At 40.7% G+C, this 22,552-nt stretch overlaps 1 protein-coding gene across 5 annotated transcripts in view; it reads left to right on the forward strand.

Annotated features, from left to right (window-relative positions):
• Window positions 1-22,552, forward strand: part of sh3kbp1 (SH3-domain kinase binding protein 1) — a 261,615-nt gene that overhangs the window by 153,959 nt on the left and 85,104 nt on the right. For all 5 annotated transcript variants that reach the window (XM_078559394.1, XM_078559396.1, XM_078559395.1 and 2 more), the window contains one exon: window positions 1,250-1,458. In XM_078559394.1, the coding sequence (XP_078415520.1) occupies window positions 1,250-1,458 (209 nt within the window). The remainder of the gene's footprint in view (window positions 1-1,249; window positions 1,459-22,552) is intronic.

Raw genomic sequence — 22,552 nt, forward strand, 5'->3', positions numbered from 1 at the left:
AAAATTTCTGGCTAGCTTTCCCGCTGTCCCCCTGACCGCAGTTTATATGGGGTGGGAAAGGTCCAGGGCAGCCAGCCTGCCCTGGCCCCAATTGAAGCACTTGGCCGCTTAAGGGCTGCTTCCTGCCAGGCCTCAATTTTTATTTTGCTAGAAGGAGTTCAGGGTCAAGGGGTAGGCCTGTTAGGTTCTGCTCAGGCCTTGGGCAGGAAGGCAGCAGTGGGAGGGAAATGCCTCCCTCAAGGGCCCCCACGTCGGGTGCTTTCCCTCCCAAAAGGTCTGGCTCTTGTATGTACTCTCTTCCCCTCCCCAGACTCTCCATAAAGAGCCTCTGCCCACTCCCGTTGCTGTGGGACTCTCTGCAATTACCTGGGCTGTTTTTAACATAAATAATCTAGTTCGTTCAAAATCAATTTAGTAATTTTTGCCAGCAACTAATTTTAAACTTTTAGATTTGTAGTTACGTGAGTTTATTTTGTTACCTTTCTTAAACATAGGTTTGTTTACAATCCAGTTGGATCTCCCTTGTTAATTCAGTGCTGACTGTCAGCATGTCACAGATTTCATCATGAGTCTCACTGAACACCTTCAAATACAGTTTTCTTTCTAGAATGTTTATTGGTTTATTCATGCAAGTCATTATATCTAGTTGTATAACCTCCTATAATAGGTTGGGAGCTAATAAGGCCTTGTGTTGCCTTTGTATATTCCCAGGAGGTATGTTAGCATGTTAATTCTTTTAGTCAATCCTCAATTTAAACCTTGTTAAGGTATATTAGTTCTTTATATCTTGGCTTCAACACCTGTGCGTATATCTGGTTTTTCTGACCCTTGTGCATAAATTCCTCTATCTATTTCAGTAAAAGGAATTAAGGGAGAAGTTGGGCCTGTTTAATTTCTTAGAGTCTCCCTGATTTGTGCTCACCCCCTTCTTGATGACTTAGACAAGCCTGTATGTGGAGAATAAAAATCTACATGAGGAAGAAAGTAACTGAACCATACAATCCAAGTTGCAAGTTTTGATTCCCAGTCCTTGCTAATTTTAGATGATCTCAGTTAGCCCACAAGTAGGGTTGTTGCAATTGGTCTTGCCACCCTGGAACAGTGAGGAGAAAATTCTGTTCCTGTTGTCTGTGAAGCATGCATAGAGTGAAAAGATGATTAGATTCAGTACTGATCCCTTTATCCTTGTGATCAAATAGGCTAGCAACATTCATTCCCCTTTTATTAAAACGGTTCAATGCTCTTCTAGGCGTTAAGGACCGAGGAAGTCCTGAACAAGATACTACAAACGGAGTTGGTGGAAAGTTGGCAGTGGATGGATCAAATAGTGCGATGGCAGTAGAAATTCAGCCAAAAAAGATAAAAGGATTTGGCTTTGGAGACATTTTTAAAGACAAACCTATCAAACTGAGACCCAGATCAATGGAAATAGAACTTGATAACAGCACTATTGATAAGGTAAATGCTCTTTTAATTGTATTTTATTTAAAACAACGCACAATAATTGAATTCAATGTTTTTAGATTAGTATCAGGTTCTGTTAGATTCTATAATATGTCTGAGTTGTGTATGCCTGCCAACAGAAAAATTGATAAGAAAATAGCAGACTTGTTATAAGTACTTATAACTGTTTGCAGAGTAAAGGAAGAGAGCAATATACTAGTGGTACAAGGGAGCCTAACATTGGTATGTGTGGGGCTTTAGTGGATTATGGCCTTGGTCCAAGCATGGACAAAAGAATTGAATTTGAGATGTAAGGTGAGAGTGACTGCCTTGGTATCAGGCCAGCATTTGACCAAGTGTGGCATCGAGGAGCCCTTGCAAAATTGAAGTCAATTCAAATCTATCTTACCAACTAATAATTAAAACTGAAAATACACAGTAGGTCAGTTAGCATATACAAGAGAAAAATTGGTTTTGCATTTCACATGAGACCATTCGTCAGGTCTGATGGAGGGTTTCCCTTTAAACTATATTTTTCTCTTTCAGATGCTGACTACTAGCCTGTGCATTTTCATTGTTCACATTTTTTTAATGACAAATTTTCCGTATTTGCCACTTTTCATCTGTTATGAAAATTAAATGTTTTTTCCGCTTGAAGTGTGTGGTTATTGCCGAAGATGCTGGGGTCTAGTATAACTAGGACCAGCTGTTGAGTCTTTTTTGTTGAGATTTCTGAACGTTCCCTAGTGATGGTGTAGGTGTTATTGTTCCTACATTGCTTGAGTTCATATCTACAATGCATACATTAATGGAAAAAATTAAAGAATTAACATCGTTTAAGAGTTGAGCATTAGATTGTACAGCAAGCACATTTTATGTGGTCAGATTTCATTTTTGATTAATGAACTAGAAAATAGGTTTGTGATGTCTGACAAATTTGATCATTTAAAATGTACATTTGTGGTTTTGTATTTCTTTTTCTAAAGAATGTAGGTTCAATTAGCTGCATTACTAGAACACGCTTATGTAAAATCCAACACAACAACAATGTACGAGCATTGCATGGACTTTGAATAATTAAATCTTATTTTGAAGGAAAATTTCATCTATTTCTGGAATGAAGCTTTTGTGCATGTGTAGTGTTTTGGTATGTCCTGAGATCATGCAAGGTGCTTTATAAGCACAAGTCCTTTCTTTCTTAACTTGGCCTCTGTTCATACTTCTTCGTGGAAATGTTCTTTTTAAAACTACTTTCTGGATGTGGGTGATGGTGGTAAAGCCATTCCTAGAAGGCCCTGAGAAGGCGGTTTCCTGTTGCCTTGAACTGCTGCAGTAACTGTGCTAATAATGGTGCTCTCATGATGGTTTTATGTAACAACGAAGGCTGTTTCCAGCAACAACGAAGGCTGACAAAATATGCCCAAGTCAAAATGGTGTTTGAAAGAAGTGGCTAGTGAGATAGTTCATGCATTGGTTTTCATTTTCCAAAAATTCCCTAGATTCGGGGAAGGTTCCATTAGATTGAAAAATAGCAAACGTAACTCCTTTATACAAAAGGGGAGGGGGACAAAGGAAACTATAGGCCAGTTAGCCTAACATCTGTCATAGGGAAGATGTTAGAAGCTATTATTAAAAATGTTACAGCAGGGCACTTAGGAAAATTCAAGGTAATCAGACAGAGTCAACATGGTTTTGTAAAAGGGAAATTATGTTTAATGTTATTAGAGTTCTTTGAAGGAGTCACATGTGCTGTCACATGCGGATAAAGGGGAACCGATGGATGTACTATACATAGATTTCCAGAAAAAATTTGTTAAACTGCCTATCGAAGGCAGAAAGTAAAAGCTCATGGTGTAGGGGCAACATATTAGTATGGATAGAAGATTGGCTGAGATGGGTCTTTTTCTGGCTGGCAGGATGTGACGAATTGTGTGCCACAGGGATCAGTGCTGGGCGTCAATTTTTTACAATTTATATAAATGACTTGGATGAAGGGACCAAAGGAATGGTTGCTAAATTTCCTTACGACACAAAGATAGGTAGGAAAATAAATTGTGAAGAGGATGTAAGGAGGCTACAAAGTGACATAGGTTAAGTGAGTGGGCAAGATCTGGCAAATGGAGTATAATGTGGGCAAATGTGAAATCGTTCGTTTTGGCAGGAAGAATAAAAAAGAAGCTTATTACCAAAATGGTGGGAGATTGCAGAGCTCTGAGATTCAGAGGGATCTGGGTGTCCTAAAGCATGAATCACAAAAGGTTAGTATGCAGGTACAGCAGGTAATTAGGAAAGCTGATGGAATGTTAATTTATTATGAGGGGAATTGGTTACAAAAGTAGGGAAGTTATGCTTTAGTTGTACAAGGCATTGGTCAGACCACACCTGGAGTATTGTGCACAGTACTGGCCTCCTTATTTAAGGAGAGATGTAAGTGCATTAGAAGCAGTTCAGAGAAGGTTTACTAGACTATTACCAGGAATGGGCGGATTGTCTTCTGAGGAAAGGCTGGACAGGTTCGGCTTGTGACCACTGGAATTTAGAAGAGTAAGAGGCGACTTATTTGAAACCTTTAAGGTCCTGAGGGGTCTTGACAGGGTGGATTTAGAGAGGATGTTTTCTCTTGTGGGAGAATCTAGAGCTAGGGCCACTGTTTCGAAATAAGGGGTTGCTTATTTAAGACAGAGGTGAGGAGAAATGTTTTCTGTGGGTTGTGTCTTTGGAACACTCTTCCTCAAAAGATGGTGGAAGCAGAGCCTTTGAATATTTTTAAGGCAGAGCTAGGCAGATTCTTGATTAACAAGGGGGTGAAAAATTATCGGAGATACACAGGAAAGTGGGGCTGAGGTTACATTCGGATCAGCCATGATCGTATTGAATGGGGGAGCAGGCTCAAGGGGCCGAGTGGCCTACTCCTGCTCCAAATTCGTATGTGTGTACGCATGTAAAGTACAGGCTGCATTTTTGAGGAACGGTAGTCTAGTATTACGATATAATTATTAACCAAGAATCACTGTAAATTGTTTAATGGAGAATTCTTGGGATGTCTATCACACCAGAAAGTGGAAAAATAGCCACCACTAGTCCACTGAAACAGATTAAAAACAGTGGCCTGAATTTTCTGGTTGGTGTGTGGGGTCGGGCCCCACTCACTGACACGTAAAATGATGCGTGGTGACGTCAGCTGTGCGTCCCAAACCTCAGTTTGGTGTGCGCGCACTGGAGTCGGCTGCGCATCCACCGAACTGTCAAAGGCCTATTAAGGCCATTAATAATGTAAGTAAACTGGCGGCCTTCGCATTTTTCGTGAAGCCCGTGGATGAAGTTTCATGAAGGCTTTAAAAATTGAATTAAAATTTTTATTAAAATTCATTGACATGTCCCAGCTCATGAGGGGACATGTCTGAATATTATTTTTTCTTTATTTTAATTCATAATTAAATTAATTTCCCTGAGGCAGCTCTGTGCCTTGGAGATTTCTGCGCTCTTTCACATGCATGTGCGAAAGAGCGCAGGCCCCGAATCTCCCTCCCTCCCCCCCCCCCCCCCTCCGCACAGGGAGCGCTCAGCGCTTCTGGGTGCGCATCACACTGGGTTTCTTGCCCGCCCCCGCTTAGCCCCTCTGACTGGGAGAAAATTCTCCCCACTGTCCAGGTTTATTTACAGATTTAAGTTATACAGAAAATGAGAAAGATTCATAAGATAGAATCAATACAAAAATCAAACTAGTTCTAACAATAATAATTTAATGTAACCTTTAATGTAGCAAAACATTTTCTGTTTCATAAGAGCTTAATTGGACAAAAATTGACGCAAAGCCAAAGAAATATTCTGAGGGATGCCTAAATCTTGGTCCGAAAAGTACATTTTCAGGAGGTTGTTGAGAATGAGTGAGGTAGAGGAGTTTTGGGCAAAAACTCCCTGGTGGGTGCACAGAGTGGTCTTAAAAGAAATGCATTGTAAATAGAGTTCAATAGTTGGGAATTTGGTGAGAGTGGGAGTTCTCTGATAAGCATTAGGGAAAAATGTTCTTTATTTATTCAATCCTGGGATGTGGGTGTATCTGACTGGGCCAGCATTTATTCCCATCCTTCATGTCCCCTTGAGATTTAGTTTAACATAGAACTTTTAAAACCTCTATATCCTTTCTATGAAGTGGTGCATCAAAGCTGCAGGCAGCTGCCTTGCGCTACCCCATTCTCACTTTCAATACTTAATACTGTGAAGAATTTTTATTCTTTGTAAATGATAAACTTCATATGGCATATGTTCTATCTGCTACTATCTCCCTATAAGCGCTGAATGCATTTGTTGCTAAATGACTCTGCAATTTTTTAAACAGATTGTTTATTTTCAGTGTATTGTTTGAATTGGAATAATGTGAGGTTGGAAAATGCACCATTATCCTAAATATAAAATAATCTGTCATTTTAAGTTACCGCATTCAGTGTCGTTCTACTTTGGTATTGTGGATATATTGGGGCTGGTGTGCGCACTTAATGTCAGGATTTTCGCTTTAGCGTCATTTCGCGTGACCCGATTGGTGCCAATTTGGAATGGCCTCTCCCCCTCCCCAACTTTCTCTTGTTTGCTGCTTCCCTCCCCAATTCTTTCCCGCTCGCCACTTCACTTCCTGATCTTCCCACTTGCCGTTTTGCTCCTCAACCTACCTGCTTGCAGACTCCCTCGCTCACTTCCTCCTCTGGCTACCCTGCTCCCGAGCCCTTGCTCACAGCGAGGATTTGGGAGAGGGAAATGGTACGCAGGAGAGGCCAGGGAGTGGGAGAGAGACCGGTGAGCGGACAAGAGTTAGGAAGTGGATGAGAGTCTGCTAGAAGCAAAGAGGCTGGCAAGCTGGAGAGAGTTACAGAATGGGAGGTGAGTAGAAAGAGTTAACATATTTCTTTTAAAATTAAATTGATTTACAAATAAATTATTTCATTTATGAATTTAGGAATGTACAGTACTTCATCTTACAGGGTATAATGTTTTATTTTTTTCTCTGACAAGGGGGTCCTACTGAACACAACTGCAGCTTTTACATTGGTTGTAATGGGAAAATCTGATTCACTTAAAGTTTTTTCACTTGAAGTTGCACTTTTCAGGAACGCAACTACAACATTAAGTGAGGAATTGCTGTATGGAACAAGAAAATAGGTTTTGGCCTGATGAGTGAACTTTCATGGAAGTTGTATAAATTCACACACTTAAACATTACTACCCTGATGTAAGAGAAAAATTACATAAAATACTATTGAAAAGAAAAAAACTGAAGCCTAGAAATTTAATACAGCAGCATCCATTTTTCACATGAAAAACAGGTGTTGCAGGGCCCAATGCGGCATGTGATGTATGCATGTGTATTCTGCACCGGAATAGTCATCGTGTGTGCCTGCCTGAAACTGGCATTAGGCCCATTGTATACGCAAATTGAGGACCAACATTTTGTTTCGGGCCCCTTTGTGCACTTGGTTTGTGAGTGACTGCAGGATGTACCCTGCCTACTGCAGTAATTTTTCTCGTGTGCATAGCAGCCAAACCAGGCATTCTTAAATGTACAACTAGAGGCTGTCACCCAAAAGTTAAGTTTCATGTGTTTTTTAATGTATATCGAAAAATATTTAAGTTTTAAAAAAATAAATTAGTGTACACCAATGAAACTAGTAAATGATTCAGTGTAGTTTTTAAAGTCACTTTCAGTGATATTAAACCATGTTACTCACAGGTGGGAGACTGAGCAGTTTTGGCGATGACCCCCATTTAAGCTGTATTAATAAAGCTGCACTAGGTTACCACTCTTAAAACGTCACAGTGGATTTTACATTTTTGCAAATTAATTTTATCAAAAACTTGAACCGCAACCTAACTAATGCAATTTTGAGCACGTTTTGGACACGATTTCCTGTTTTCACCCAAAGCAGAAACTCTACCTCAATGTGTTTCGCATTTAATATCTCATTACTTTACAGACACTCCTTGAATTGACTGATATTGAATATAGGCCGGGATTTTTCCACGCGCAGGACAGAAAATTTGATGGACCAACCAAAGGTCTGTTGACTTCCGGCGGGAATTTCCGGTCCTGCGGTGGGCAGGACTGGAAAACCCTGGCCATAAAATTAAATTTTTACAGCACTACCAAAGTGTTCAGTTGCAATTAATAATTAAGTAAAATTTGGGAAAACATTAAAATATACCTCTTCGTAAAATCAAAAATGTAAGGTGGAGTCAATTAATCAATTGAAGAACAACTTCTAAAGAATTTTTTCTTAGTTTAGAATTGATGTGTTGGTTTCAGACATGGTAGATTCACTTTCTTGTATCACTTCTACTTTGAGGGTTGTAATGTAACCTCTTGAGCATAGCATAAAATTGAGTCCTTTGTTTTATCCTGTCATTGAATTCAGGGAGGGCATCTCTGAAGCTGCTCTTATAATTTCATAAGGAGTAAGTCTCAACATTGCTGCTCTACAGAGTAATTATAGATTTCTGTGTACAGGGATCCAAAGATATATCCCCACCAACCAATTAACAAATCACTTTGATCTTTGGATCAAAAGACCATCTGTTCTTTAATTGAACTGGATTCCATCTAGACAATGTTATTGGATACACAGTTTAGCTTGTTACTTGGTTTATATTTGGAAACTACCAAGTGTTGAGAGTATTTCTGGGCAATTGTGGATCTATCTCAGGAAAAACACATGTTCTGTAATGTTGGTGTACAACCTTAGTGTGGCACCGAATTGTGCAGTGACCTTTTTCATTTTGCATAGTCTAAGCATAATACTTGTGGAGAAAAAAGGTGAGAAAGCAAAATAAATTGCATATATTTATACCAACCTTCATTCTGTCCATAAATTTTATTTTCCACTTGCAGAGATGGTGCTTTTTTTTCTCTCTCTCTCTGTCTGTCTCTCTCTCTCTCTCTATATCTCTCTCTCTCTCTCTCTCTAGCACTGGATGTCAGACAAGCAGTTTGATTTAGCATTTGTGGAGAGAGAGAGTAATCAGGTAGAGCTGGAGTTGTCAGCATGCATGTGAAACCTTACTCTGTTTTTGGTTTAAAACATTGTTATCTAAGTCCTTCCACTTGTAGAGAACATTCGAAACTGGTGTGGTTTTGTGTGCGACTCAAAGCGAGACATGTTTATGAAGCCTAACACTTTAGTAACTTATGACCTAGGAATTTGGTTGTTCTCCCTGTTGTTCACAGGACGGAATATTGCCATGATGAAGGTAATCGTAATACATTTCTAATGGTTTAATTATCAGCTCTGTTATCTTGGGGTAGTTTGTACAATCTAGAATTTAGTTCTCAAAGCTCTGGTCAGAACAATTGTGTGAGGAATGGGGAAGATGAGCTGAGACAGAATTTTGTGAATAAAGTTACCCAGTTGCTGTATTTGAGTTGGCTTCTGTTGCACCAAGTATTGATCTGGTCCTTGTTATTCGCATTCCTTTTCTAATTTAAACTTACCACATGGTTGTAATTTTATCCCCTAATTTAAAGAATTTGAGCGAATATGTTTAAAATTGGTACTAAGTTTTTCATTTATTTTCCTTTTGAATCTTTCAAGCAGTGTATTTGGAATATTTTGTATGACTGGTTCCAGAACCAATCAAGCATAAGTATCGTGAAATTTTTTAAACCCACCACTATCTTGGTGTGTGCATATTTTATATTAAAAAAACCTGTTCGTTACTTAAATTTCTGTACAATTAAATATTGTAGGCTTCAGTTAATGTAAGTCATAGAACCATAGTTACGATCCAGAAAGAGACCATTCATCATGTCTGCGCTGGCCAAAAAGAGAAAAAAAAAACTAGCCTCATTTTAATCCCACTTTCCAGCACCTGATCCGTAGTCTTCTGCAGATCCAGGTACTTTTTAAATTAGTTGAGCCTTTCAGCCTCAACCACCAACTCAGGCAGTGAATTCCGGACGCCCACCGCCCTCTGGTGAAAAGGTTTTTCTTCGTGTCTCGTCTAATCCTTCTGCATTAATTTAAATCTATGTCCCCTGGTAATTGACCCCTCAGCTAGGGAAAACAAGTCTTTCCTGTCTACCCTATCAAGGTCCTTCACAATTTTGTACACCTCAATTAGGTCACCCCTTAGCCTCCTCTGTTCTAAGGAAAACAACCCTAGCCTATCCAATTTCTCCTCATGGCTGCAATTTTCAAGGCCTGGCAACATTCTTGTAAATCTCCTCTGCACTCTCTCCAGAGCAACCATGTCCTTTCTGTAATCTGACCAGAACTGTACACAAAATTCCAGCTGTGGCCTAACCAACGTTTTATACATTTCCATCATTACATCCCTGCTTTTGTATTCATTGCCTCGCCCAATAAAGGAAAGCATTCCATATGCTTTCTTGACTACCTTGTCCGCCTATCCTGCCACCTTCAAGGACCTGTGGACATGCACTCCAAGGTCTCTCATTTCCTCAGTCCCTCTCAATTACTTCCCATTTATTGAATGTTCCCTTGCTTTGTTTGCCCTTCCCATAAGCATTACCTCACACTTTTCCGGATTGAATTCCATTTGCCACTTCTCCGCCCACTCAACCAAACCATTGATACCATTATGGAGTCGACAGCTATCTCCTTCACTATGATCTACACAGCCAATTTTTGCATTGTCTGCAAAGTTTCTAGCAATGCCTCCCACATGCCCTTTGATGATATATGCAGTTATCAGCTAATTATGGTCTACTTGACCTTACTTGATTTCAGTTTCACAGAATTCAGAGAAACTACTGCAAATTTGATACCTGAATGTAACTTACATTCTTCCTCACCTCCATTCTCTCTCACCCACCCACCCCCCCCACCACCCACCCGCCCACCGGAAGCATTTTATAATGGTATCGAAATGGCATTTGTGGGTTCAAAATACTAGTGTAATGCCTCATAAGATTATCAGATTAAAAACTTTTTTGTGGACTTTTTAAAAAAAAAAATCAACACTGAAAGGATCTTTCCACCATTTTTGCTGAACTTAGTGTTTTTCCTTGACTGTACATTACTTCTTAAAACTGCAAATTTCTCTACATCCTGCATGTAAATAAAAATGCTTAGTCAAATTTTCATCAAATGAATAACTGACTTCCTCTTGTCAAACTCTAGATTTGTTTTAAAAATGGGTGTTCTGCAAACTGTCTGCCTGCATCAAAATTCTTGAACAATTATTGAACTGTTGTCAAAACAGAATATGCTAGAAATACTCAGATCAGGCAGCGTCTGTGGAGAGTGAAACCGAATTTATGTTTCAGGTTAATGACCTTGCATCAGAATTTTGATTTTTTTTATTAAATTGTGTCATGATGAGAAAAGTTAGTAATTTGACCCACTCTTGACTAGTTAGGTTGTTTTCAGTGAAATAAATAGACAATTTAAAAACAAAACAACTCTTGCAGGATGACCCTCAGCTTGCAAACATTGAGAGAATATATCGTGTGCCATGGCTTTTTTGATATTGTTGAAGGAAACCTATTTGCTTCTCTCTATTTTTAAGTGCACATTTGGAGGTACTATGCTGTTAATGGATTAGTACAGCTTGTTTCGATCTTTTGTAGCAGTAACCTTGGGAGATTTTCTCTGTACTATGAGTACAGAACCTTACCACAGAGGAAATCTTCCCTTTCCTGATAAACTGTTGCCAGGTTTTGCTTTTGAATTCTGTTGAGGCAGTCAAAAGCTTGTTTTTGAAGCCCTCCTCCAGATGAGGTAAATTTGAATTGCTTTAAGTTTAAGCTCATAAGACAGAAGCCCAAGTTATTTAAGTTTGAAGGTTTGAAGTGGAACTGTTGTCTATTATGGGCTAAAATCTTAATTCTTGAAAGGCAACACCTTCAGTGGTAATAGTTATGAGCAGCTGAAGTTTACAGGGTAGGAAGTTCTCAGAATCAAGCGTTGGCATGTCGTGGAGTTGTGGAAGGGGTGCTAAAATTTGCCTCGCCATCCCTGGGTTAGGGAAGAGAAAATTGACCAGGGTTCCTGCTCCTCATGCAAAGTCAAGTACTGCAGATGCTGGACTTGTGAAATTAAAAACAGAAAATCCTGGAAATACTCAGTGGGTCACACAGCATCTGTGGAGAGAGAAACAAAGTTAACAACTCAGCTCTGTCACTTTTCATTAGAACTGGAACAAGTTAAAGATGTAACAGTTTTAAGTGCTAGAGAAAAGGGGGATATGGAGGAAATAGCAATGGGAAAGGTTTGTGATAAATGGAGGGCACAAGTGGTTAAGTGACAAAGCAAGGTAAAAATAGGACAAATAAAGAAACAAAAGATGAACCCAGAGTAGTTTGTAAATGGTTACAGCATAATCATTACCAGCACCTACTGCCCAAGAAAGTGGGAGCGATGGCTATGATGTTGAGTCTCTGATGTATGTAACGTGCCTAATTGAAAGCTGGTACGCAGTTCGTCAAGCTTATTTTGAGCTTCATTGGTACAGTGTAAGAGTTTGAGGACAGTGGGGTGGGAGTGGGTTGAAGAATTCCAAGTGGCAAGCAACCAGAGGCTCTGGTCACACTTGCATACTGAACGGATGTGTTCAGCAAGGTGATCACTCAATCCGCATTGGTCTTCTCAGTGTAGAGGAGACCACGTCCTGACCAGTGAATACTGTATACTGAGTTGGAAGAAAATGTGGAAAAGTGGGTGTCAAGCCAAAGAATTTGAGATTAGGAGAGGTGGCCAAAAACTTCATCAAAAGAGTGTGGTTTTTTAAAAAAAAAAAGAGGCGAGGGAGTTAGAGGAGCTTAAGGGGGGAAATTCCAGAGCATGGGGCTTGGGCAGTTTTAAAAAAAATTTATGATGTGGGCATCAGCATTTATTGCCTATCCCTAATTGCCCTTGGGAGGATGGTGGTGAGCTGCCTTCTTGAACTACTGCAGTCTTTGTGGTGTAGGTATACCCACAATGCTGTTAGGAAGGGAATTCCAGGATTTTGACCCAATGACAGTGAAGGAACGGTGAGATATTGCCAAGTCAGGATGGTGAGTGGTTTGGAGGGGAACTTCCAGGTGGTGGTATTCCCATGTGTTGCTGCCTTTCTCCTATATGGTAGTTGTCAACGGTTTGGTAGATGCTGTCTAAGGAGCCTTGGTGAGTTCCTGCAGTGCAGCTTGCAGATGGTACACACTGCTGCTACTGTGCGTCGGTGGTGGAGGCAGTGAATGTTTGTGCTTGGGGTGAAAATCAAGCTGGTTGCATTGTCCTGGCTGGTGTCAAGCTCCTTGAGTGTTGTTGGAGCTGCACTCATCCAGGCAAGTGGGGAGTATTCCATCACACTCCTGACCTGTGCCTTGTGGATGATGGACAGGCTTTGGGAGTTAGGTGAGTTGCTTGCTGCAGGATTCCTGGCTCTGACCTGCTCTTGTAGCCATAGTATTTATATGGCTAGTCCAGCTTGGTTTCTGGCCAAGGGTAAACCCCAGGGTGTTGACAGTGGGGGTTCAGTAATGGTAATGCTATTGAATGTCAAGGGGCAGTGGTTAGATTCTCTCTTGTTGGAGTTGGTTATTGCCTGGCACTTGTGTGGCATGAAATTTACTTGCCACTTGTCAGCCCAAGCCTGGAAGTTGGCCAGGTCTTGCTGCATTTAGACATGGACTGCTTCAGTATCTGAGGAGTCATGAATGGTGTGGAACATTGTGCAATCATCAGTGAACATCCCCACTTCTGACCTTATAATGGAAGGAAGGTCATTGATGAAGCAGCTGAAGATATTTGGGTCTAGGACACTTACCCTGAGGAACTCCTACAGTGACGTCCTGGAACTGAGATGATTGGCCTCCAACAACCACAACCATCTTCCTTTATGCTCGGTATGACCCCAACCAGTGGGGAGTTTACCCCCTGATTCCCATTGACTCTAGCTTTGCTAGGGCTCCTTGATGCCTCACTCGGTCAAATTCTGCCTTGATGTCAAGGGCAGTCACACTCACCTCACCTTGGAGTTCAGCTGTTTTGTCCATGTTTGAACCAAGGCTGTAATGAGGTCAGGAGATGAATGACCCTGGCAGAACCCGAACTGAGCGTCAGTGAGCAGGTTATTTCTAAGCAACTGCCACTTGAAAGCACTGTTGATGACCGCTTACATCACTTTACTGATGATCGAGAATGGACTGATGGGGCGATAACTGGCTGAGGCTTTTTGTGTACAGGACATACCTGGGCAATTTTCCACATTGCTGGGTAGATGCCAGTGTTGCTGGGCTGGAACAGCTTGGCTAGGCGAGCGGCAAGCCCTGGAGCACAAGGCTTCAGTACTATTGCTGGAATATTGTCAGGGCCCATAGCCTTTGCAATATCCAGTGCCTTCAGCCGTTTCTTGACATCATGTGCTGTGAATCAAATTGGCTGAAGACTGGCATATGTAATGCTGGGGATCTCCGGAGGAGGCCGAGATGGATCATCCACTTGACATTTCTGGCCTGGCTGAATGCTGTGGCAAATGCTTCAGCCTTATCTTTGCACTGATGTGACTTTGCTCCCCCATCATTGAGGATGGAGTCACCTCCTGCAGCAAGTTGTTTAATTGTCCACCATCATTCACGACTGGATATGGCAGGACTGCAGAGCACAGACCTGATCCATTGGTTGTGGAATTACTTAGCCCCTATCTCTTCTTGCTTATGCTGTTTGGCACGCAAGTAGTCCTGTGTTGTAGCTTCAGGTTGACACCTCACTTTTAGATATGCATGTGCTGCTCCTGGCATACCCTCCTCTTTGTCGAAGCAGGGCCGATGACCTGACTTGCTTGTAATGATAGAGTGGGGGATATGCCGGGCCATGTGGTTACAGATTGTGGTTGAGTACAATTGAGTACAACTAAGTTGGGGGAAATGCAAGTGAAATGCTGCTTCACTTGAAAGGAGTGTTAGGTCCCTTGAATGGTGAGGAGAGAGGAAGTGAAGGGGCAGGTGTTGCAAAAGGGAACTATGCAACTATCGTAGGTTAAATCAGAGACTGGTTGTCTCAAAGCACTTTAAGCCAATGAAGTACTTTTGAGGCGCAGTCATTGTTGTAATGTTGGGAACCCTGCAACCAATTTGCATGGAGCAGGCTCACCCAAACAGCAGTGATAATGACTAGTTAATATTTTTTGATGTTGATTGAGGGACAAGTTTTGGCTGGGATGCCAGGAATAAATCAGCTGCTCTTCTTTGAGATAGACAGTGTTGAAGTGGTAGAAGGAAATGGTGTTTGTTCTGAACTTTGACATTGCAAATAAGCAGAATTTCTGAAAAATGTATTTTACTTTCAAAACCAAAGCTGTACCAGATCATAAGGAAGTTTTTATAAACTTGTTCTATTGCGGAGAACTGTTCTATAAATATGTACATATATTCCGTGGCAATGGTTGAGCAATCTGCTGCACAATGCTGAAGGAGGAGTGTTAGCTGTCAATTCACCATTTAATGCTAAAAATTTAGTACAATGAATTTATATTGTATTCTCCTGGGGGACACAGTGCTCTGCATTTTAGATTACACTGCTACAACCAGTCTGACGCTTTGGAGCAGATTATTATTGGCTTTCACTTTTTGTTTAATTTGTAAGAAATATCAATGAATCATAAACTTGAACTGAATTTAGCCCAACAAATGGATGCTAAATTCATCACTATAAGAAACTGTACAATACAGCACAGAATTAAAATGAAAAATATGGTAGCTATAGAATTGCAGTGGGAACATCAACCTTCAATAGGATTGCCAACTCTGGCTGGACATATTCCGGGAGACGCTGGCAGAAGTGATGTCATGGAAAACCAGTGGTGTGGCACGAGCAGGTGCAACTACAGAAAAGGCTGTTGGCACTGGGTGAGAGGGAATGAATCTGTCTCCACTAACTTCCACTACGGAGTCTGAATAATTCCTTCCCCTGCCAGTTGCTCTCAGATGATGGACACCCACAGCATACCACATTTCGCCCGGTCACTACTAATTCAATCTGACACTAATTAATAATACTAATAGCACTAATTAATCACTGTCAGCATCTGGCCAATCTCAGTCAAGCCTAACCTTGATTCATAAACAGTACCCTTTCCTCCAGCTCTGCAGACTGCATTGGCATCGCTTCAAATGATTGGAGCACTGATTATGTGGTCTGTTCGCATTTCAGATATTTCTGTCAAGTGGCCTCCGCTGACGTTGAGTCGCGCTTTTCCATGGGCGGAAGAATAGATTCCTGACTTGGGGAGGTTAGGTGGTACCTGAACGTGATCCGCGATAGGCTGAGAGTCAGTCCCAGAGGTAGGGAAGGTCTCGGCATAGGCTGTGATTCGCTAGCAGCTGGCCCTGGCCATTGCCTGGAGCTGATGTGCTCCTGGAATGCTTGATTTGGCCACTGGGAGATTGGGGCCGATGCCGGGGGTCTACCGGCCATTCCGGTAAGGTTGGCAACCCTGACCACCTTTACAATTGTATGATAAAACATACCTTCAAAACATTATTACAGAAGTTAGTGTAATTTTTCCTCTTGTCCTATCTTGATTTTAAAGTACAAATTTCTGGCATGAATATTACTATGACAGAAAATGTCACTTTCCAAAGTGCAAGCATAGGCAAGTACTAAGCTTTGCAAGACAAAAGCAAGTGTAGGTACCAAATTGATACAAATATTCTAGAATACATAGCTTGGCACAACTTAGAAGTTCGAGCACCCTATTGGAGTGCTGGTGACTTGCACACATTTTTCAATCTTTGCTGTTGTGGCTTCTAACATCATTGATGACCTTGATTTTCTTGGCCTTGGAGCATGGTCCAACCCAAATGTATTGTTTTAAAGGTAAAATGAAATACGATTTTCTTTTTCCCTGGGAACTTTGCTAGATTGTTTGAAGGAACTTTCCAGAAAAAATGTCTTCCATTAGTTGTTGCTGCAGTTTTGTTGTCTAGACATATTGCCACCACTCCTATCTTCTTCCTGTCTCAACAGGAACTCAACTGAATCATCAAGCTGTCTGTTGCCAAAGGCAGAGATTCAGTGCTGAAGTAACATGTTTCACTTCCTCTGGTCTTGGAAGTGTACTGTGGCTCTGGCAGGTCAAATTTTTTATCTTGGCAACTCCCACCCCATTTCTCCCTGCCCTCCAGAACAAATTTGGACCTAAAGCTCCTAGTGATCACCTGTAGGACAAAGAAAGAGGTCAGTGGTAAATGTCTATTTGCTACTTTGGTTGGATTGGTTCTGCTCCAAAATTCTGATGCCTCAACAGGCGAATGCCCAGCAGAGCCATGAATAGTGCAGGTGCTTACCCCTTTTATGCAAATGAGTCCATCCTCGAATTGGAACAGAATTTATTGTTGCGGTAGACTGATGGACAGTGGTCCCACCATGCTGTATGTATACAATGATGCACCAGCCCAACTTGATTTTTTGTGCTCCTTTATTCAAAGCAAAGCCATTCATTGCAAATTCCAAGACTATAATCAATCTCTGTTTATGGCCTAATAACTGTGGTACTGATACCAAAACTAGAAACATTGGGAAATCGAACATGCTGTTTTAATTACGCTCTTGATTTTTATTTTAAAAATTGTTTAAAATAGTTATAATGATTTGCCAGTCACAGACCTTTTAAAGAATTTACTGTCGTCCAGCTCAGTTGGGACTGCACTTGCCTGATTCAATTCTTATCTATCTAATTGTAGCCAGAGAATCACCTATACTGGCTTCTCTTGTCACTCCCTGCAGTTACCTCTGATGCCCCCTGAGGATCTATCCTTGACCCTCCTATTCACCACCTATTCATGCTGCCCCTCGGTGACATCATCCAAAAACACCGCATCAGTTTCCACCTGCACGTGGATGACAACCACCTCGCTCGACTTTTCCACTGCCTCTAAATTGTCAGACTGCTTGTCTGACATCCGGTATGGATGAGTAGAAATTTCCTCTCATTAAACATTATAAGACTTAAACAAAAACAGAATTACCTGGAAAAACTCAGCAGGTCTGGCAGCATCGGCGGAGAAGAAAAGAGTTGACATTTCGAGTCCTCATGACCCTTCAGCAGAACTGGGATAATAAGACTTAAGGCCATTGTCTTCAGTCCCTGCCACAAACTCTGTTCCATCCCTCTCCCCTTGCACCAAATCCTGTTCACCCATCACCCTTGTGCTTGCTGACCTACACTGGATCTTGGTTAAGCAATAACTCAATTTTAAAATTCTCACATTTGTTTTCAAAGGCCACCCTATCTCTGTAAGCTCCTCCAGCCCCTCCAGCCCCGCTTCACCCTGAGGTTTCTGGCCTCATGAGGATCCCTGATTTTTAATCACCCTACCATTAGTGGCCATGCCTTTAGCTGCCTCGGCCCTGAGCTCTGGAATTCACTCCCTAAACCTCTCTGCTTCTCTACCTCTCTTTCCTTCTTTAAGCTGCCCCATAAAACCCACCTCTTTGACCAAGCTTTTGGCTATATGGCTTAATTATCTCATTATTTGGCTCACTGCCTTGTTTTGTAATGCCCCAGTGAAGCAACTTATAGCGTTTTACTAAAGGTGCTAATATAAATACAAATCATTGATGTTGCTGTAATGTACACCACATATGTATATTTACTTAAACAACTACCACCGTATGGTAATCAAGGAAATAAAGCATTTAACAATCAAAAAAACTCTCATTCTGTTTTTTGTCTTATCATTTTACTAACAAATGCACAAAAAGATTAAAGTTCACATGCACACACCATATGTATAGGAATGTTGAGATCACATGTCAACAATGCCCATTACTTATTCCCTTAGTCAGAAATGTAATTAGTCACATCTGGACAGCCAATTAACTACACGTGGCTAGTAGCTAATGTATTAGATACAGTTAATTAAATTAACCTTTTATTGCAGTTGTACAATATTTGACTAATGTCTTTGACACTGTAAATTATTTGACTAATGTCTTTGACACTGTAAATTATTTAGTTATATATATAAAATCATTTTTTTCTTTGAGAAACTATTGTTTTGAAAATTGCAATTTCTAGCTCTTAAATCCTACAGATGTTTCAGAAGGAGGAACTGAGTTGGCTTGGTGTTTCTGATCCAGCCAGTTTGTGTAAAGCTTGAAAATACAGCTTTAAGGGGCATACATCATTGTTATTGTTCCTTTTATTGTTGGTGTCCAAAGATTCTACTGCTAATTTCTTTGACAATGTGATGACATGTACAACATTTCCTGGCAAATCAGGGGTGACAGATTCCAATGCCCCCTCTAATTTTTTTTTTGTAGTGTGCGGCCAATTTATTTACATTCACGGTATCTATAAATTTTTTGTGTGGCAATGCATGCATGTTATCATAAAGCAGACGATTTGCATGCGGTAACTTTCTGGTTGCTGTGTGGCCGCACACCCTACAGGAAACAATGACAGGGCCGTGGCAACTTGATTCTTCCTGTTGGCAATAGAGTGTAAGTTTTGGAACACTGTGATAGTAGTTGACCGTTGAGCCATTTGAACCTGTTGTGGCATTTAATTATATCATGCCTGATGTATATATCAATTCTGTTTACCTGCCTAGAATTTTCATCAAGCCTTAACTGGCAGAAGTAGCATTTTATGCACCAGTTATTATGTAAACTAGCTCCTAGTTTGACTTTTAAGAAATCAGAAACATTCATTTTACTTCATATCATTGGAAACTAGCAGGTTTTACAGCAATTAAAGTTAATGCTGGTGTTCCATGTCTGCTGAATCTGAGATAATGCAGTCTGACAGGGTAATGAGATGGTTGAGTACATCAGTGTAATAGCTTTCAGGAAACTGTGTTGTGTGCTGTGAATATCTAGTTCATGGTTCATGCATTTTAGAATTTAACTCTTAGTTTAGGAATTATAGTTTTATCTTTGAAGAATGGGCTACGTCCGCATATGTATGGGCTGCCCAAGACACACACAAGTGATGCCCCTCCACATCCCATCTTATCTATGACTGGTTCTGCACAACATGACATGGCCAAATGGTTGGGCGAATTGTTACAACCAGTTTTGAACAAATTTTCCACATACGCAATGAAGGACTCCTTCACATTTACGAAGGCCACACAGGATTTGCATATCGATAGCTATGTCTGTGTTTCACTAATGTTCCACTCAAGGAAGCCATAGACATTTGTACTGTGGCACTTTATCATGGCGATCTAGACCCGCCACCATTGCGTGAATCAGTATTCATTGAACTTATGAACTCGACAACTCACGCAGTTGAGTTCAGTTTTAATGACACCACGTATGCCCAAATAGATGTTGTTGCCATGGGATCCCCTCTAGGCCCAGCTCTCGCAAACACCTTTATTGGGCTCCATGAGAGATGTGTTTTTGATGGAATGACACCTAACCTCCTACCCCTTGCATATTTCCAATATGTGGATGATACGTTTGCTATATTTAAAACCGCAGCTGCATGTAATAATTTTCTTACATTCCTTAATGGGCTCCATCCTGCTCAGTCACCTATGAAATGGAGTAGTCAAATGAACTCCGTTGATGTACTAGTTAAGAAATCTGCCAGGGAATTCTCTACCATGATCTACTGCAAGTCTACCTTCACTGGCCAGTGTACATATTGGGATTCTTACAGTTCCACATGCTATAAGATTGGCCTTATCTTATCAGTAACCTTGTAAATAGGGCCTGAGCCATTGCTTTCTGTGCAAGCTTGAGTCTGAAATAGGGCGCGTCAAAGACATCCTGCAGGATAACGCTTACCCTGATCAGATCATTTCACGCTGTATCTCACGCACACTCATGAACGGACCTAAGGCCATCATTTTCAGCCCTGAAAAGTGCCCAGCCTACTTCAGATTACCCTGGAAGGGCAAGCTATCTCAAAAATTTGAGCAACAGATGAAGCTAGCTGTTTCATGCTGCTACTATGCAGCAGCAACATGAGTGGTATTTGCCACTAATGGGATGCTGCCGTCAAGCCAAAAAGACGTTCTGCCTTCACACAAATGAGTAATGTGGTATATAAATTACAGTGCTAGTGTGATGCAGACTACCCAACCAGCCTGTGCTTGCAAAACTCAAAAAGCAGTGTCCAACATCAGATGTGATTCCGCGATTGAACAACATTTACTGAATAATCCTCAATGTGCTAAGAATTACGCTGACAACCAATCTAAGATTGTCAGTCGAGCTCACAGTGTGGCGCATTTATGTCCACTGGAAGTTACATATATTAATACACAAGGCCCTGTTCTTTGCAGACAGAAAGAACATGTACATTCATTGCGCCTATTTCAGTTAAACAAAATAAGTGACAGCCATTTGCTGACTCATTCCTCAGGGCAACGTCTTGAAACAGGGTCAATCTGTCTGGTTTAAATCTCAAACAATGTTTGGCAGTTAACTGTCAGTCACCATCACTGGTGCATTCTCCATAGCAACGACTCTTGCCAACCAATCAGCATTCATTTCACATACGGTATAAATTGTTGTTTTCCCCCTTGTATTGGTATTCTTGCGAGTGCCCTGATGAGTGCAAGATGAAAAGCTTAGACAGGTCTCTTTTTTCAGCAATACTCAAGTTCTGTACTACCAAAAGACTACATGACAATTAGTTAGACCTGCAGTGTGAGCAGAGAAAATGCTAACTTCATTCACCACGTGGAATGCGGGTGAAGCTTAATCTCAGTATGGATTTCATGAGAGAAAAGAAGCTGGGCGATTGTCTAGTTTGAAGGTAGTGGTCTTTGCAGATTCTTGTGGCAAAAGAAAGCAACATGCAGATTAGCTTGGAACTATTTGGAAAGTAACCAGAACAAGGGACTGAGATGTCCGCAGTCAAGAGATGAAAATGGAAGTTTTACCTCTGAGAATGGCTGGAACCGAGGAGAATTAACGTGGGAGAACTGTGGCATGCTTATGGGTGGTCCCTACAGGAGTAAATAACTTTAAGATATCATAAAGTTTAAGGGAATTCTTGGGGATCTAAGTGAAACTTAAGTGCATAACCTACATAGTTATAAACTATATTGTTGTCAATAGTACTTGTTTAATTACCATGTAGAGCAAATGTACACTGTAACAATTGTATTTTGGTATTTATACTCTTGACGCAATGAGGTATTCCCCCCTGCCAGAGATGACTTGCGCAGGTCTGAGAGCTGGCATTATGTAATGTAAGCATTGTTGTTAATTCAACAAATGAGGGGGACTACAATTTTCATATTGACTGGACAGATCAAATGGCAACAGTAATTTGAAGAATAAGCTCATGAAACGCATTGGAGATGATTTCTAAGAAAAATATTTAATGGAACCCAACAGCAAACCGGTTATTTTAGATTTTGTCTTGTGTAATGGGGCAAGATTAATTAGTGATCATATAATAAGCAATCCTCTGGTGGAAAGGGGTTCATAATATGATAGAAGGAAGAGGGTTCATAATATAATAGAATTTCACTTTGAGTTTGAGAGTGACATACCTAAGTCTGAAACTAGAGCCTTAACCTTAAATAAAGCTGGGTAAGGTACGTTGGGAAATTAAATTTAGAGTTATGATGGTAGGAAAGCAATGAAAGACATTTAAATAAGTATTTCATAATTCTCAATGAATATGCATTCAGTTGAGAAATAAAACCTCCATGGGAAATTCTGCAGCTAACTGAAGATACTAAGGACTAACCTAAGGGTAATATTAGATTAAAAGAAGAGACTTCTAACTTTGACAAGAAGGATATAAACAGGAAGCCTAAAAGAGTTTTGGAAACCAGTAAAGGATGGCCAAAAAGTTGAACAAGGAGAAAACAAAATGAGAGTAACTAGTAAGAAATATAAACACAGATTGGAAGAGCCTCTACAAGAGTTTAAGAAGGAAGAGATTAGTGGAAGTAAATGTGGGCCCCTTAGACAGGGGAGATTATAATGGAGAATAGGCAATGGCAGAGATGTTTCACAATATAGTTTATCATCAATTTTCACAGCAGAAGTTTTAAAAGTTCCAGAAATGCTAAGGAACCAAAGGCCTAATGAGATTGAGTGACTTAAAGCAAGTAAAAGAAAAAATACTGGAGAAATGAATGGGACCAAAAGCTGGCAAATCCCCTACACCTGATGGCCTATGTCCTTGGGCTGGTTCTAAT

Source organism: Cetorhinus maximus, chromosome 16 (assembly GCF_964194155.1).
Source record: "Cetorhinus maximus chromosome 16, sCetMax3.hap1.1, whole genome shotgun sequence".
Taxonomy (NCBI): Eukaryota; Metazoa; Chordata; class Chondrichthyes; order Lamniformes; family Cetorhinidae; genus Cetorhinus; species Cetorhinus maximus.